The sequence below is a fragment of the Phoenix dactylifera genome, chromosome 11, assembly GCF_009389715.1.
Source record: "Phoenix dactylifera cultivar Barhee BC4 chromosome 11, palm_55x_up_171113_PBpolish2nd_filt_p, whole genome shotgun sequence".
Lineage (NCBI taxonomy): Eukaryota > Viridiplantae > Streptophyta > Magnoliopsida > Arecales > Arecaceae > Phoenix > Phoenix dactylifera.
This window is the reverse complement of record NC_052402.1, coordinates 12,901,727-12,919,997: the sequence shown is the minus strand read 5'-3', so window position 1 is coordinate 12,919,997 and position 18,271 is coordinate 12,901,727. Positions and strand designations below refer to the sequence as shown.

The 18,271-nt window shown below is 39.9% G+C and overlaps 1 protein-coding gene across 2 annotated transcripts; it reads right to left on the bottom strand.

The window, feature by feature from the left end:
* Positions 1 to 254: 254 nt before the first annotated feature.
* LOC103711197 (inactive protein kinase SELMODRAFT_444075) lies at positions 255 to 9,659 on the bottom strand. 2 transcript variants are annotated; one of them, XM_039131663.1, is made up of 10 exons: positions 8,660 to 9,659; positions 8,213 to 8,550; positions 7,372 to 7,526; positions 7,180 to 7,274; positions 5,976 to 7,015; positions 5,109 to 5,269; positions 1,476 to 1,552; positions 1,247 to 1,394; positions 820 to 969; positions 255 to 713 (listed from the first exon to the last, which is right to left on the bottom strand). In XM_039131663.1, exons 2-10 carry the CDS (start codon positions 8,397 to 8,399, stop codon positions 483 to 485), a joined length of 2,244 nt encoding a protein of 747 aa, XP_038987591.1. In that variant the 5' UTR covers positions 8,400 to 8,550; positions 8,660 to 9,659; the 3' UTR covers positions 255 to 482. The 2 variants fall into 2 exon arrangements, with proteins under 2 accessions (XP_038987591.1, XP_038987590.1); XM_039131662.1 differs by having other exon boundaries at positions 8,213 to 9,659.
* Positions 9,660 to 18,271: the final 8,612 nt, after the last annotated feature.

Below are 18,271 nucleotides of genomic sequence, written 5' to 3'. Positions count from 1 at the left end.
GGGGGGAAAGTAGAATGCCGACTATATAAGGGCTCCACATAAGATACCAGTTAAACAAAGGGCTGGAATTGAGTTCCCCCGAAATTTTGTTAGATAAGGCATTACTCTTCAAAGATAACATCTCAACCGACCTTTAATTTGCGAATTGGTTTCTCAGTTTTGGTTTATGCACCTCGAAGAATTCTGATATGTTAAATTCAAGTGCTTAGAAGATTTCATTGACCAAGAGCAGAGAGAGAGAGAGAGAGAAGCAATTTAACAAAAAAGTGGCTCTGCATTCACTCACAAAACAACATCAATCCTACAATGTATAAATTGATAAACCTAATGACATTTCTATACAACAGCATCCTAACAAAATACCATCTATAAATTGATGAAGACCATACTAAGTAGGAGCAAAGATAGATGGGAAAACAGAACAGAGAAGAATACACATTGCATTAGGGATGCCTTGGCATAGCATGGTGCTTAGGAGTCCATCACCATCTACGCATGAAGCCCTCCCTCTCTCTCTCCCAAGCAGCCTTTATAGCCTCATAGGAGTGCTTCCTACTAAAACCTTCCAAATCCACCTGCCGGACCGGACCACTGTATAGTGGATGCTGCTGCTGATCTCGCCACATCCGTCCACTCTTGTTTCCAATGTCATAGCCAGGTGTTGAAATGTAACTGGGTTCCACGACCATGTCACCCTCCAATATTCGAAGAACCTTTTTTTTTTATTTACATGACAACCACAAATTATTTGAGGATCAGAAAAATAGTCTACTGTCCCTTTTTGCAGATCTTGATTTTGCAAATATAATTCAGACTTACCTGCGACATACGGGGCCTTGCGTGAGGATCACGTCGGATGCACAACGATGCTGCATGCAACATGCAGTAGACTTCGTGTTCAGAGTAATGGTCCCCCAAACGTGGATCTATAAGCTCTTCAATTGCATACTCTTCCAGTAAAGGTCGAGCCTACTCAAACAAGTTACGACAATATTAAGATTAAATCCAGGGACCTTACACCCAAAAAACAGTTCGCAACAGTTTCTATATTTTCTTAAGAACAAAAGATTAATAATTTGCTCAGCATTTTCATGAAGCCAGTGCAGCAAAAAGTACATTTCCAGAGAAAGATATTACTATCACCAAGCCAACATTAATGGTTCTAACCAAATGATATAACAGATCCATGCACGTGAATAGAAATTTATTTGTTCCTCATGGGGAGTGTTGTTAATATGCAACTTACCCATTCAGTAAGGCACTGCTGACCCTTCGGTCGGTTAATATCGACAGCTTTTCGTCCAGTGACAAGTTCCACCAGTACCACTCCAAAGGAATACACATCAGCTTTTTCTGTAATTTGGCCGCTTTGTGCATACTCTGGTGCCAGATACCTATAACTCACCAGAGGTGATTTAGATACACCCTATTTACTCTCAAAAGAATGAAGATGTATTATTCTAATCCAAGTTTACCCAAAGGTGCCGATCACTCTTGTTTCCACACCTTGGTCCCCATCAGGCTGCCATCTTGCCAGGCCAAAATCCCCAACCTTAAAAAAAAATCATCATAAAACTTAGATGCCATAATGATTCTTATGTACATCCAACAATTGTCATTGAAGCCAAAGCCCCAATAAAACAGAAGTATAGCTTTTTGATACAACTAGCCTCAAATTAAATGCTATATGATTGTGAACAATGAACACATTCTTTTTTCTTTTTTTTTTTTTGTTGATTGGGGGGGGGGGGGGGGTGGCCTGCAAATATAATGCATACATTCAGTCATTACTCCTAAGGGAAGAAATGGAAGAAATGTAATAGTGGAATGTCATGTTCCCAAATAGAGGCATCTACAGAGACGTGACATTTGAAATATATCAACCCACCCTGCTGGGTTCGCCTTAGAATAATAGTTCTTACTTTTGACTGGTGTCAAACTTCCAATCCCGACATAAGACTCATCCCAATCTTCTATGTACCAGAATGAGGAACCAGCAAATCAAGAAGAGATGATAAGTCAGGTATGCATGCACTTTCATAATTTGGTTGGCATGTGATGGATATAGCCTAACACATTCATTAACATAGTTGACTGACAGCACTGTCAGCTCAATGGAATGAGAATCAGGAACTTAACTGCAAAGTCTATGGTTAAAACATAAAAAGAGAGATCAATGTACAGAAAATTTGATGTTGGAATAAGATTATCTAGAGGAACAACATCTTTACATTGCTGCAGTACCCTACAGATATCAACTTCTGTTGCTGAAAAGAACAGGAAATGGGGTCAACAAGGTCACATTACATTGTTTAAATTGGAAAAAATCAGATGGAAGTCATTAAGCACTCCCATAAGAGATTCAAGTTCCTTTGTTTCAAAGAATGAGCAATTAGAAAAATGGTTAGCAGAAACCTAAGCAAGTCTGGAAGTGAATGAAAACATTTTTATGGAATAAAAGCAAGTCTACATGTTAAAGGAACCTATTTTTAATGAACAAAACACCAAACAAGGAGTCTATGTATATATAACATAAACAGAGTTCATTGATAGATTTATATAAAGAAAAAGAATATATGAGAAGGAAACATAATGAACATGTGATTTTCAAAACCTACAAATAAAATTGATTCATCATCCTTCTCCAATAACCACTAGTTAGTACTTCACAAGCCTAGGTGATAATTGTCTCCAACTACATAAAAGTTGAATTTTGATGGTAGCTCACTTGAAAATCTAGAAAGGTTCCATTATTACAGATTAAGAACAAAGAAACAATAGCAAAAGCATGGTTTATTGATTATTGACCAAGGCAAGACATCTAGTAAAGCAGATGCAATTTCCTCGGTTCCACAGAATTTATTTTCTTCTGAAAAGATCCACTTCAGGAACCCTGTGTATCATTTAAGTGAAAATGGAGAAAAACATTTTTTTTTGAGTTACTTAGGAGTTGGTTGCCTCTCAAAGGAGGCATTAATATGTATACTAGTTTGTTTGATGAGTATATGTTTGCTGGAGAGCACTACTGAACTACTGCTAAATGTACCAAATGGGATGACAGCTACCATGATGGCTGATAGACTTGCTAAAGTGGACGTGGGAAGCATCAGATGTGGTGTTTCAATACAATCTCATAGAGGTACGTGAATTTATGAGCATCAATCAGCTATCAGGCATAAATCCACCTAAGCACAAGATTTAGCACCAGAGAACTATGATTTTCAGATATGCAGAACAACTATTATGATGATGAGCTTCCACATTATTACTGGTCAAAGCCTATTCTACTTCAACACTTCATGAGGAACAAGTTATCTTGATTCTACTGTCATATTTAGTTTTGTTTCCCTTTTCCTCTCAACAATAAATAGCTATCATGTTCAAAATGCTTCAAATGTTCAAAGATGATCTTCATTATGTATTTCATTTTGGAACTGTATTTACTTCAATTACTCAAGTAACCGACATTTGCATATGATGCATTCAAAGCTAGGAAGCTAATGACCCACCTTAATGTACATAAATAGGTATTAAAAGTTTACCACTGTTGTTTGGTTGTATGTGTATGCGTATGTATATGTGCTGTTGGGGTAGGGTTGATGGCTGCTAGCAACCTCGTATGCATGAAGTCAACTTTACCTTCATCATCCTAGCAAATGCAGTAAGCGAAACCATTTTGCAACTTCTGAACATGATAGTGGAAACTTTTTCCTCTTTGTCCATGCAACTAGTACGAATCTTGTTTAAGTTCAATATTTAGCTCCAATCTTCACTAAGTATCCTTTCCACAGAATATTTAATGTAGACTGATTTTGAGATTAGCCATGAAAAGAGTTCAGATCTTTTTTTCTGTGATTACACTCATCATGTTGAAGTTGTTCAGATTTATGCAGAAATTCCAGCATACACAAACTATAGACTATAGAGGTAACTCCTCAACCACAAAAAAAAAATGATAAAACTAAAGAAAGGTGGAGAAAGAATGAAGCTAATTGATTACTTAATTTGCATATGAGAAAACCAAGTAAATGAAGTATCATGCAACTTCTAAACTCAAAACAAACCATATAAACATGTTTTTAGCTTGCACAATGGAATATGGAATCTTCCTACATTAGAGGAGGATGAGGAGCTACCCAAATGACCCTATATTATGAAAGCAATAAATGATGCATGACGGGGGATTGCTAGAAGCATCCAAAAGCAAGTCCAAACATGGTAATGGGTTTCTAAGTAGAAATACCTCCCTAAGGTAAATCTTCCACTTAAATTTGTGAATTTCTCAGTAGGAATACCTCCCTAAGGTGAATCTTCTACTTAACATGCAAGACCGTCAAAATAATAAGTTAGTTTCTTCAGATATAATCATTCCACCCTCTGAATTTGAGGATGAGTATTCAAAGCACCCAATTGAAACAACTTACTAAATTGTACAGTTCCTCTCCACACTGCACCTCAGAACATACATCCCATTTAATCAAATACAGGCCAATAGATACAAAACAAGAAACAAGTTCCACATACCTGTTGAAGGATCAGAGCGCAGGAAAAGGTAAAGAATGGAGAAGTCTAGGATGCAACTGATGGCAGTGTAGATTTTGGGGGAAGGATGTTATGACAGTTGTCATGGTCTCACACAGGGACAAAATGGCTCCAACTAAAATTGGCAGAAAATGCTGGTTGTTCATGGTAGAGACCACAAAGGAAACAGGTGTGACCAACTGAAAAACTTCTGAAGAAATATAGTTTGCTCTCTAACCTTGAAAACTGAAAACTGGATACAGAGCTAGCCTAAATAAATGAATAAATACATTCAAGAAAAATCATGACAATGAGAAGGACCTTCCGAACTGTACAGAGGACTCTTCTAAAAACTGAACAAACACAAGATGAACTAGACAGTCATTGGATTTGATTTTTCTATGGATCAAATGAAGAGTAACTTGCACAAATGATGGATATATTAACTGAATACATGCAGTAAAGACATTAATACCTGCTTTCAGGGCCAAGTAAATCCAATGAAGAATGAGTTTAAATTGTTTCAAGATAGGTTCAAAACAATCACAGAGAATCAATGACCTAATAAATGAGCATGGAGGTCATACCAGTGGTTCAAAATCATGGGTAATAAGAATGTTATTAGGTCTCATGTCCCGGTGGACAATGCAACCAACTCTGCACTCTTCATGAAGGTATCTCAACCCTCGTGCTGCTCCCACTGCAATCTTTTGCCTAGCAGACCACTCCAGTGGCTGTCTATTACGGCCTACACACAACAGAAAACTTACATAATTAACAACTTTCAAGTAACATACATTATCATCTCATGTTGTAGGCATTTTTATCTTTTTGTCCCTGAGAGGATATTGCAGCCAGGAAGTCAGGCCCTTCTTTGTATAAAGGTCATGATAGCCACATTTTTGTTTTTCCAAATCTCAAATGATATATCAGTTTGTATTTCTATTGGGCACTCATCAATACAGTTTTATAAAATACAGACTTGATTATCTATGCCAATATAAATAAAAAAATCAACATATCTGCGAAAGGATAGCAACATATTGGCAAAGAATCTCAGTCTTTCTTTTCTGCATTTTAATTAGTTATAGGTTTCTTATAAACTAAAACTAACAATGTTTAAATTTACTATAGATTTTTTATTTACTAAAGGGTAACATCGATGCATCAAGCACCAGTCAATCTGGTTTATTATATAGGTCAATATTACAATAGTGTTGGAATGTTTAAGTTATTTAGAAATTTCTTCAGCGCTCCATCTTGTGCAGGATAAACCATGAACTTGATCCATTTCGGTATCGGTCACCCACCGAAACAACTGAGATATTAGAGATTAGAAAAATTGGTAAAAATAGATAATCCATCTCCAACACTTATACAACAATACCTAGTAAAACTACACTAACTATCTACCATGTAAGAATGGGCTGCAGGTAAATAATTAAAGGAATTACCATAAAGATGTGAATCCAATGATCCATTGCAGATATATTCATAAACAAGCAACCTTCTCCTGTCCTCAATACAAAACCCAATTAGCATAACGACGTTACGATGCTGTGCGCAGCTTAGGACTTCCACCTCTGAGCAGAACTCCTGATCGCCCTGTGAACTAGCTAATTTGTGCTGTTTAACAGCAATTGCCTGACCATCTGGCAGGACCCCTCTGTGAACAGATCCAAAACCACCCTCGGCCAGGAAGTTTGCTTGAGAGAACCCACCTGTAGCAAGTTCTAGTTCAGAATAACTGAACCACCTTGGAGGCTTTCCAAACACAGGTGCCTTGTGCTGACATATTGAACATAATGGAGGTGGCTCTAGAGGTACATTTCTAGATAGTGAAATTGCTTCTCTGACATTTCCATTGAACTTCAAATTTGATCTGGAGTTCAGATTAACAATTCCACCTTCCTGATCAAGTTTAGAGAATTTTTCCAACAATGCTTTTGCTTTGGAGATACAGGCTTTACTATCACGTTGTTGTGACAATTCTTCAACTTGCTTTGAAGATGTGCAGCCATCACAGAGGATCTCAGCCATCCAGGGCTGATAATCTAAGGATGTTGAAGGAGACAAACTTTCGCTGTCAGAGTCAGAGCTGGTTACATTTAAATTCTGGATTTCCTTTGTGATTAACTGTTCCCCCCTCTTAAGACCGCCATTAGTTTCAGAAATACAAAATGGTGAAGTTCCAGGATCGGAGCTTGACACTGAAGATGTTCCAGCTTCAGTAGCAGTAAATGGTGTCTCTACTTCAGGGCTGCTGGTTGGTGTCACAGCTGGCCCTCTAATGGAATTCTGAGGATCTCTCATATCCTTTGTAGTTTCTCTGGATGATTTATCCAGCTCAGAAGGCAGTGGACAGGACACTTGTGACTCTGCCTCAGAAGATCCTGTGAGATTCAAACGAAGAACTTTTGGTTGAGAACGTTTCATAACCACTATGTTACATTGTAGCTCTTCCATGCAGCGCTTCTCCTCATGCTTCAGTTCTCTGTAAATGGAAGTTGTATGAAAAAGAGTGGATCCAGTCAACAAATAAAATGGAAAAGAAAATCTATTGGCAATGGAAGAAGCATAGCTTAGACATCTAATCCTGCTTGCCTTAAAAAAAAAAAAACAAAATCAAACAAAATCATTTAACAGCTTAATCATTACTTGTCCAATACGACCCAGTTTGCTTGAGCTCGCTTGCATTCAGCAGCTACAGCACCACAAGGTGATCCAGAAACGACCTTCACCTTGATATTTATCTACAAAACATCAAAAAAAAAAAAAAAAGAAATCATGTAACAGCTAGCAAAGAGAAGTGAACAGGAAGAACTGACAGAAATTTCTTGGGTACTTTACCTTTTTTGGATCATAAATGTCATGAAGCCGAAGCATCATCTGAGTACATGTATCTGTAATATCAGACTTCTGCTCTAATGTAGTTCCAAAAAGGGACTTCCTGTGACCACTGGCACAGTCCCCTGCAAATCTTGGAAATCCCCATAGTTTTCTACCTGAAGGATTAAAACCAAAACAAGCTCATAGGTTTTCCGGTCATCAGCTAACAGCAAGATATATGATTATTCAGATCTAAAATTAGTTTCACAACAAACAGATATCCTTAACATCATAGTATACTTTGCTTTATAGAGTGACATGTGATTTAGGAATAAACTTCTAACCAAAATCATTTTTCATAAAGCCATATTTTTTAACATGTCTCAACTCTCAAGGATGCAAATCCTAATTAAGCAATCTACTCGCCAAGGCACCAAAATGAAGAGTCGATATGACCTAGTGAAAAGCTTTAGCTAGAAAAAAGGCTTCTCAATGCTCAAAATGTGAAATCTGGATGTGATATCAACAGCTAAGGTTTGTAAAACATCCGCATTCCGCAACCTATGAACCCAAACCACCTTCTTAGGAATACTGAACAGGAGGTTTCAAAGAGAAAAATGCGTCGGTTTTTAGATATAACGCACAATAGAAAACGTTTCAAAAACAGGGATGTGAGATAACATGGTAACTATCATAGTATCCATAACCAGGCCAGTGACTGCACCATCAGGGGTCAATAAATGTCATTCAGAATTCATCATAAGAAGGAAGCTAATGGAAGACTGAGAAGAACTACATGGCAAAAGTGGCCAAGAAACAGGGGAAAAAAAAAGGATAGGAAGAAACAATGGAGAAGAGATACCTGAACTGTGCGGTGGAACCACAACCAGAAGTGTGATACAGTCACCAGGTTGAACAACATGGGTTAAAGCCCATTCAAGGGCGGTCTTTGAGATTTCCTTGAAAGCCTTGACAGCTACCACAACCTTCTCGGCAGCATCAAAGCCCTTGACACTCTTCCCTCGCTTCTGTAGTAGGCTAGAACTCATCTCTTCCCCTCAGAATTCAAACGTAAACCAACCCACAGAGACAGGCCTCCTATTATGAGCAACAGCAAAACAAAAAACAGAGAAGCAGAAGAAAGTCCCAAGTGCGTGACAAAATAAAGCTCCCCATCAAGACGACACCGATCCCGCCAGGCTAACGTAAATAACAGACATCAGAACCTACTGTTGTTATCGCTGTATCAAAACAATCAAGAAGGAAAAGACTCTTTTAACCAGAACTCCAGACAACACAATAATCTTACCCTTTTTCTTACACTATTTCTTCTTCCTGTCACTTTTGTTTTCTACGCAATTTTCTGGTAATAAAATTTCTCGAGAATTCACAAAATAGCCATCAAAGATCCGTAAAAAGACCCTCCTTTTCTCAGCCTTTATCAGAACCCTTCTCTTCCAATCCCCCAAATCCGAGTCCTTGGAGAAATAAACTCCGGATGCGACCAAAATCCTTGCTTTTGCTGCTGCTTGAAAGAATGGTCCTCTTTTTTAAAGAGTTAAGAAGTGGGGAAGGCCATGAGACGGTAGACGGGCATCGAAGCACTGTTCCCGTGAAGGTACTGTTCCTTGTGCAAGAAAACGACACACAAAAAGGGATCCAGCCACCTTGTACAGTAGCTAACTCCTGGAACCCTTAAACCATAGGGTGAAAAACCCTAGGAAACCTTGAAGAAAGGTAAAAAAATCTTTCCAAAAATTCCTGATTTATTCCTTCAAATCAATCTGCTAATTATCGATAGGAAGACTAGAGAAACCCCTTTTCACAGGAATAGCAGGAGCCTAAGAGGATCCCAGATTACCAAAACTGCCCCCGGACCTCCAAATCCAGGACCAAGAACGCCGTCTCATAAAAGCAACAAAATATCCTAGATTTCTTACCCGGATAGCCTCCGAAACCTTCCAAACAAAGAAAAAAACCTCCGAGAAACCCGGGCTTTCCGTCGGCGAACCCCCCCCCCCCCCAAATCCTCAAACCCAACACACAGCAAAGAAATCCCTCAAAACGGAGTAAACTATCAGCTCGCTCCCTCGAAGAAGCATCCAAAGCTCAAATGATGCCCAGAATCAATAAAACTCCGAACTTGGGACGAGAAGACCAGGGGATTGGCGGTTCCGTAAACCCTAAACCCCAACCCTCAACGCCGAGCGGGCAAGCAAGAAGTCACGATCGAAGAATTCCGACCTTTTCTTCTTCTCTTCAGCATTCAATGGGATTATGAATCCCGAACTCCCTTCCCCCCCTTCTTCTTCCAGCTCGATGAACGCGCGGTCGCCGTCTAAAGGAAATACCCCCGATTCTCTGTTATTTTACGGAAGTAGCCCTGCCGATCGCCGCTACCGCGCCGTTGGCATTCATAACGGTGGGACGGGTGATGCTCTGTTCGCTAATAGATCTGGGCCGTTGGAATTTTCGGCTAGAATGATGGGAGACCCGGTCCTTATCTTTGATCAGATGGTCTAATCATAATAAGCTCGAACACATCAAAAGGACATACGAAAGAGGGAGCTACTGTTACTGTTGCATTCTATCAATCTGCAAACAGTAACCACATTTTACAGTCACTACATAAATTAAAAAGAAAAGTTAAAGGATGTCTATTTTGAGAACAATTTGTTCATAGATCCATGCATTTTCTTCTGTACCTTGCCTTGAATGTGAATGGGTGATGCGAGTGATGAGATGGTGACTGGGTCTGCATCGCAAGAAAATATATTTTATTAAAAATTATTATAAAAATTTAGTCTTTTATCACGTGTGATAACAAATAAAGTATTCATGGTGATGCTATAACAACCACAAAAGCGGTAATCGAAGCCTCGAAGGGCCCATATCTCGTTAAGCTAAAAGTTTAAATCTATTCAAATTTAATCACAAATATTACTATGATCTGGTCGGCTTCTATAAATTTGTACTGCAGTGTTCCCTCATTTACATAAACTATGGGCCAAGTATTTTTATAAACGTGCACTGCAGTATTTTTTAGTCTACATAAATTATAAGCCAAATTTATTGTGATATCATTTATCCCTACTCATGTCTACTCTCCTGTGTCTCTTCAGTTCTACCCTCACAAGCATTCATTTGCCTTCCTTCTTTTATCCATCTTTTGAACTTTTACTCCTACGAGCAATACTATACATTAAATATATTATTATATTATAATTGCCGATGATGTGCGTTGCTTCCTGCTGTGATGAAAAATAAATTAATATATATATATATATATTATTTGCTTAAATAACACCTCAGTAGAGATGGGACTCCGAACTGCATCACGAATGGAGCTATTTTTTGATCCCGTGCCGAGTCCCCCGTTCCCATCTATTTAAGGCTAACGCGCCCCTATCTCTGATCAGACGGTCTAGAGCAGTACATTTGGCCGCTGGCTCCTAACTTTGAAATCCCAACCACCCAAAGCCGCTGGTATAATTAACCTGAGGTCCTCCATGAAGTCGTTGTTCGCCAGACTAGCTGGTCCCTATCCTTGATCAGACGGTGCAGAATAGCAGTACATCTGATCTGACCGCTGGCTACTTTCTCAACAACGGGGGAGTTTGACTAAGATCTGAACCATTAAAATGGACTACGGTCAGCTATGGTCCTGCATGTGGTGTATCTGATGCTCACACGTCTCTATCCGTGATCAGACGGTCCAGAAGTGTACGGCTGGGTGCTGGTCCAGGGTGGAAGTGGTTCACGTGCATGGCATCCAGTGGCTGAAAAGCTGGGATCGAGGAAAAGGGACAGGGCAGTGGGTGAATCACAACCGTTGGTTTGTCGTGATGGCAAACGATGAACCCTGGGTCTGGCTCTGGCACTGGCATCAGGAGCCCCCATCGGCACCTGAGACGCACACTTGACTGCCTCGTACGCCCTCCACTGCAGCATTTGCGTGCGATACATGTACATAGGCCTCTACGGCCAAAAAGGGAAGTACCCAGCGATATCATGCTTCTCGTAACGCGTTTGTCATGAAATCTTTTTTTTTTTTTCGTGGATGCTTGTAAATGGTTCGTTTGAAATTGCAAGGAATGAGGACTATAGACGTCCATTGTAATAATAATAAATATAAGAGCCTCTTAAGATTTCTGGACTCATTATTGAAAAATTTGAATTTTAAAATATTTATATTAAATATTCAAGTTTGGTATTCTCGCACATAAAAAAAAAAATTAAAAGCATAAGGTATATATTTATTTCCATACTTCCTATCTCTATCTCCCAATGATTTTTTCAGCTAATCCTTGTTTTATTTTTTAAAGAAAATTATAATTTCACCTTCTTAAATTTTTAGGCCAATACAGCTAATACTCTTTCATTTTTAAAAAATTTCAAATGCCACCTTCAAATTCTTAAAGTGTTCAAAAATGATCCCATTATTCATCTCTCTTAATAAAGAGGTGTCAGTTGACTATCACATGATATCATAAATCTATTTTTTGAAAAAAATTATTACTGTTGTCAATTTTTTTAGGCTGAGCTCTAATTTAAAAAATAAAAAAAAAAGTGAATTGTATCATTTATGGTTCATTTTTTTTTTTTTGATACAATTTTACCGTTGGAACACCTACTTCATATATCTCAAAGCACTTAGAAACTTTTCATTCACCTATCTGCACAGGTCTCAAAGTGAACGATAGTTAATTCATCTATCTGCATAAATCTCAAAGTAACACGTGGCTTGTTTATTCATCGGCACATATTTTTAAGCATAGCTGTTCCCTATCCCAAAAGCTCTCTAACCCCGACCCTCTCTCAAGAAGGAAGAGAGAGAGAGGTAGGATGGTCTCGTTCAAGATCAACGCAGAGGCCATAATAGTTGTTGTCTCATGGAAATGGTGGCGAGGAGGGGAGAGAGAAGGGAAAAAGGGAGGTTGGAATGGGGAACGTGCATGGGATGGCCCCTGTTTGATCCAACCGAGCCATCGGAAAAACGAGAGAGAAAGAGAGAGTGAGTGAGGGTCGGGTCGTCAGCTACCAGCCAATGGCACAACCACTATTTATAGAGAGAAATGGTGTCTTTGGCACCAAGGTGGGTGGCGAAGAAGGAGACGAATCAAATAGTGCACTCAATGGTGAGGGTGTAGGCGTGCAGCAGGGGAAGTCGAAGAGAGGGGTTAGGGTTCTGGTGAAGGAAGGGAATATGAGGCCAGAAGGGGTGGAAAAGTAGAGGGCAGAAAGCTCTCTCAATTTTTGGGTGTGGCCAGAACCCTCGCGATCTCGTGGGCCGGCCGCTTCTCTTCCCTCATCTTTGTCATTATTACTGAGAAGAGTGGTTTGAAACGGAGAGAGCAATAGGACAATTCAATGCTTCAAGGCACGTAAATTACCATTTTTATGATGACATCTGTCATTATCAAATGAATTTGCTAACGAGATATAATAAAGCCTCGTAGAACTCTGCAGATAGCAATTCTGGAAAAATTCTTAGAAACTACCTAAAAATCTGTTTAGAAACCAAAATAAAAAATAAAGATCTCAATATGAAAGAAAAGGTTCCAAATAGGTGTAAAAACACTTTTCCATAGATATATCAATTTTCGATCTATAAATATGTGATGCTTCAATCCATAAGCATGCGACTCTTCATTTAAACTGAAGTCTAATATCAATAGTTGTCCCATAATAGAAAATCAGTGCAAAAGCACATTTGCATGGTCACGAGACTTTATCTTAAAATTAAAATCTATGCCATAAAAAGAAGTCATTTCCAACATTGGCCCCTTTCTCTCTCTTCCAAGAAGAATTTCTTTTTTTTTCTTTTCTCTTTTATTTAAATATTACAATTTATCCAACAATTATGGGCATCCTTTTTTTCGTCTTCTTTTTCTCATCTCTCTTTCTCATTTCTCCATGACAGGAGCTAGTGTGGCCTTTATGTTGATCTTGGTCAAGTGGCTGGCTGGCATTGAGGCTAATATCTCACACTTTCCATCTTTTCTTTCTTTCTTCCTTTCTTAAGTAGGAATTTTTTTCAAAAAATAACCGATGAATGCTGAATAATCTCTGAAAAGGGTAGGATGGGAGTGGATCGCAACGAAAAGTCGAAATTAGAGCATAGCAGAAAAGATATTCGAAGATATCAAAAGAAATGAGGATATTTTGGTTATTTGAAATGATAAGTTAATGGTACTAGCTAGTTATTGAGACGTATTTCAAGGTTTTCAGAGAAAATAAGGCGTGTGCTTCCTCGTCACTACATGATGGCAGCAATTCCCGCCCACATGGATGACCGACGTTGGGAGAAGCGGGGCTCTTCTCGTAAATAACTCATCAGATGGGGGCTTTTACTCAACCGACGTTCCATTTTTTTGAACTGGTTCGTAGGGCGGTGACGCAAACCCACATGGCGGAGGCTCCCACACCCCCGCACGTCAAACCGTCGTTAGGCCCCTCCAGCCAGCGCAACAGTCAACCGTCCGTCCCCCCGCCGTTAGTCTCTCTCCGTCACGGCCAGCCGGGCCGGGGACCGCGCTATCTCGAGCCCGTGGGCCCGGGTTGGACCGGCCCGGGTGGACCGTGTCAGGTTCGCGACTGACATAAACGCCTGACGTTTCCTGGACCGCAGCGGAGCCGCTGTGGACGGCGCAGTGCCACGTCACGTGCCCTGCGCCTTGGGAACTGCGAGTCCAGCGGCGACGTTAGACGCCTGACGACGTCCCCTGGTTTTGGCGCCACTCGCGGATCGTGTCCCAGGGCTCGAACCTCCCGCGCCCACTGAATTCGAGAGGCTCGACGGCACGAGAAATAATAAAAGATTCGGGCCACTTTTAAATACTCTAATCTCTGGGTTTTGTCCTTTTGCCATGTAACTTAATTAATAACCAATGGTTGGTTATATGCGAAGCACCATGAAGTGTATCAGAATCACATTACTTAAAGTTTCATGCTAACAAAATATTCTGAGCTAGTTATTACTTTTTAATTTGTTGTGAGTTGGGACTTGGATGGATTTTGTTGGCATGCACGTCCAAAAGCGTGTTTTGTCTTATACTCCACCGAACGGTTTGATTAATAGCCTGAGGAACATTGAATTCGTGTTCTTTAATCACATTTAATTAACTGGAATATCGTCGCACCATAGGCACATGTTTCGAAGCTAACTTTCCGGGGGTAGGCCTGTGCAATGGAGTCAATTTGAGCAGAGAAGTTGTTCCTGTAAGAAACAAAGGATTCCATGGATTGTTTACAAGTAAAGTTGGAGATGGATTTTTCACGTTTCATTGTTCTCATATAGGTTCGTAGATTTAAAAATGCATGACCATACGTATAATTTGGTTATATACATTATCCTAAAATTATGTGGCCATGCTTCCTGCAACTGGATGAAATAATGGTCATGTTTTCTCGATGGCTGGTGAGGCAGCACTGATTTCAATGTCTGAGAGCCAACTTTATTATTAAAGTACATGCAACTTGAACAAGTTGAAGCCTGTGAGAAGTTATGTTGAACAGATGAGATGTAGCTTAACCCATACTCTGCAGGGCTTTTGCACGCAATCGAATCAAACTTTGATCTGCATGATTGAATTCATGCTGTGCCTGAGGTTGTCACGATGCGTTCCTGGCCCTACGCAATGGCTAAGGTGGAGCTCGGACATCAATACAAGAGACTGCATAGAGATCACGCATGCTGTTGGATTAAAAATTCGATCATCTTTGGACAAGCCGCTCTCCCAGATTCTATTGAACGGTGTTTGCTTCCTTCCATCCAAATATCTGCCGGATAACCTTGGAACCAACCAAGCTATGTGCTGCTGCTTATGTCTAACTGGCCTTAGGCACTGCAGCAAAAAGTGTGACGATGCTGGAGAGCTCAATGGTCGACTGCTTTGGTTGAAGTTGGAGAAGGCAAATGGTGCTTGGTTGCTGCAACTGAGATCCTCGTCCGATGGTAGCACTCTAACCTAAAATAGCACAGAGTAAAGAAGTTCTTTGATCGAAACATATATACTCCCCCCCCCCCAAATAATAATAAAAAAAATTTGTATATATCCGATGGAGAAGCTTACCTACCACTAGAGAATTATAGCCTCTACAATCTTGATCTCGAGAGATTTACCTGCTAATGATCCCAAGTTCTCAAAGTGATGGGGACTGAGATGGACTCCTCAAGGGCACTCAAGGGCATGCAAGTATGAGCCTGCAGAACATATCCCTATTCAAGCAAGATCTTGATGAGTCTACGAAATGGTATTCATTCGGCTCCACTGCATGATAGTATCACAACCCATCATGTGAGAGATGAGACACACATACATCAGATTTGTTTAGATGCATGTAATTGGATTGTTTGCATTTATATAGCTGTCGTAGTTGGTGCAATTCTTGTAGTTAGGTTTACCGTAGGTGCATACTAACATAGAAATTTCAAAAAGACTGTCCAGAGCAGCTACAACATTGAGTTGCAACGACATATTTAAAGACAATGAACAAAATATAACTCGAGTTACTTGGCAATTATAATTACTCTAACATCTTGGCGATTAGCAAGCAACTATATGTGCAATCTTAATCAGGCTCCTGGGCCCAACGTCTGTTCATGTAATCAAACAGTCTGGTGTTCACCAATGAATCCTTGCACCAGTAAGTGAGATTCACATGCGATGGTGCACGCATCATAAATGCCAATGAATACGACCTCGAAGGACCATCAATGGGTACGATAAATAATGCCAGAATTGACAGCCGAGTTGCCTTACGATTGAATGATTGCGTGGGATGTCTGATATGAATCACAGTCTAACCAGTTACCATGGGCCCATCACGGGGTACGAATCAAATGCTGAGATTAGATTGAGCCGCAAGCGTTCAGCACTGTTAATTGCTAATGAGAAGTCTAAGAAACATGGAGTTCCAACATTCAGTTGGGACAGTGAAATAGCAAGTCGATGGTCCTTAACAAAGAAATAAATATGGTTGTTTCTTTCACAGGTTGGTAGGACCATTGAGGAAGTATATTAGTATACGTAGATAAAAAACATTTTGAATATGGACAGATGAATGCTAGGAAAGCATAGCTATCAATGCAGTTTCTAGCATTCATAGCTATCAATGTCAGTTTTGGGGAAAAAATGTGGCAGATATAACTTGGAGCAAATGGCCATTGAAATGTACACCCTGCTGCAAAGGATTAAGTGATAGGCAGGTTGAATTCAGGCTTTCTTGCTTCTCCGGTGGGCCGGGAATGAATCAATATCAGTAGTTGGGAAGTATAAACCCTGGCTATTTACTAAGAGGTTGATTTATCATGACTCTTTTAAAGAGGGTCTCATTAGTTGCAAGGCGAAATCCCAGGGGATGGAGAAGCATGCATCCATAGGAGAAGCTCATCACTCGTCAGCCATGGCCACCTGTATACCAGGTTGAGGCGCAGTAATGACTTCAGAGCCGTGGCCACCCCGCCCAACTTCTTGACCAGCCAAGGCCAAGGCCAAGGCCACCACCATGGAGGAGCACTTCCACCACCTTGCTGCAAGCCATGTCTTGATGCCGATCAAGCATCCAGACAAGCCACAGGACAAGCTAGATGGCTAGAAGCCTGCTGCAAATTGGGATATAAGTTTTAACTCCCAGAAAAAAAAACGTCAAAATTGCTGAGGTCTGAGCGTCTGAGATGTTCTGATCATGCATTGTTACTTGAATTAAAGGCAGGCAGGGAAAACAGAGAATCAATTGAAAGATAGCAATAAAATGTGGAACAAATTCTGACCAGCTAGTAAGACCCAGGATAGCACGAAAGAGAAGGATATCGAAGGACCTACGGTAACACCACAAACTACCTGTAGCTTGTGAACAAGCTCTGCAGCCTTTTTGAAACAATTGGACTGATGATTGATGGTTATGGCTAAAATTACCTTGGCGATCTCCATTCCTGAAATCGGAATGATTCTAGAGCTCTAGAACTGCGCAATTTTTTTCCAGGAGCTGTATTGCTCTGTCAATTAAATGTAAGGAACTCTTGAAAAAAGTCATCAACTGTTTCAACAGAATTGAAAATATTCTAAACTCATTGTTGTGTCTGCATGTTGCACTGCAATTAGAGATGGAGTGCAGATGATCGAGCATGACCCGTTGCCTGATGAATACAGATACATAAGCATCTAAAATTTAGAAAGTGGTGAAGTGGAGTTCAGATAACATTTGTGTTTGATGGGGCTTGAAGATTTTAGAGATCAGGAAAAAGAAAGATCCAAGAGATTAGAAAATTCAGATAACTTTTTGTTGCGATGGGGCTTAAAGATTCTAGAGATTAGAAAAAAAAGAGATTCAACAGATTAGCAAACTCGACCTTCACCATTCTTTCAAGTATATGCCAGAAACAACAGCAATCTCCACAATGGTTTATCTTCCTAGACTTTCAATGACTAAAACATACAATATAGAGAAACTTTGAAGCACGGTTTTGACACGGTTTTGACAGTACCACAGGAGAAGCATAGGAAAGACAATACAGAGAAAACTCTAAAGCACAACTTTCAGTGACTAAATCCAGACTACACCACTTTCAACGATAAGTATGCATAGAAAAGTAGTCATGGAACAAAACATACAACTAGCTTGCATCAAGATGCCAACAGAATTATCCGATAACATTTTTGCAATGCCTATAAAAATTAAAGGTGGAGAAGATCTTGGGTTTTTATGATAAGATCTCCTGCAAAATTCAAAGTTGAGGTGAGTGGAGACTAGAGAGTAGAATCTGCTATCTATTTTGTTCCCCTTTAAATTTCATCCTGAAAGCTGAGAACATGATCATGATTCTTAGCTCTGACTGGAAACAGCAAAGCTCAAAAAATGCACATGAAGAGGCGGCGAGGGAAGATTTTGTGTCCCCCATTTTTGTATAAATCATAAC

What these genes read in the sequence shown, in the direction of transcription:
- LOC103711197 (XM_039131662.1), bottom strand. Translation starts at nt 8,399, where the DNA reads ATGAGTTCTAGCCTACTACAGAAGCGAGGGAAGAGTGTCAAGGGCTTT. An exon ending in GGTTCCACCGCACAGTTCAG is followed by an intron (nt 7,527 to 8,212) that starts GTATCTCTTCTC and finishes TTAATCCTTCAG; the next exon opens with GTAGAAAACTATGGGGATTT. An exon ending in CAAGGCCCCGTATGTCGCAG is followed by an intron (nt 714 to 819) that starts GTAAGTCTGAAT and finishes TAAAAAAAAAAG; the next exon opens with GTTCTTCGAATATTGGAGGG.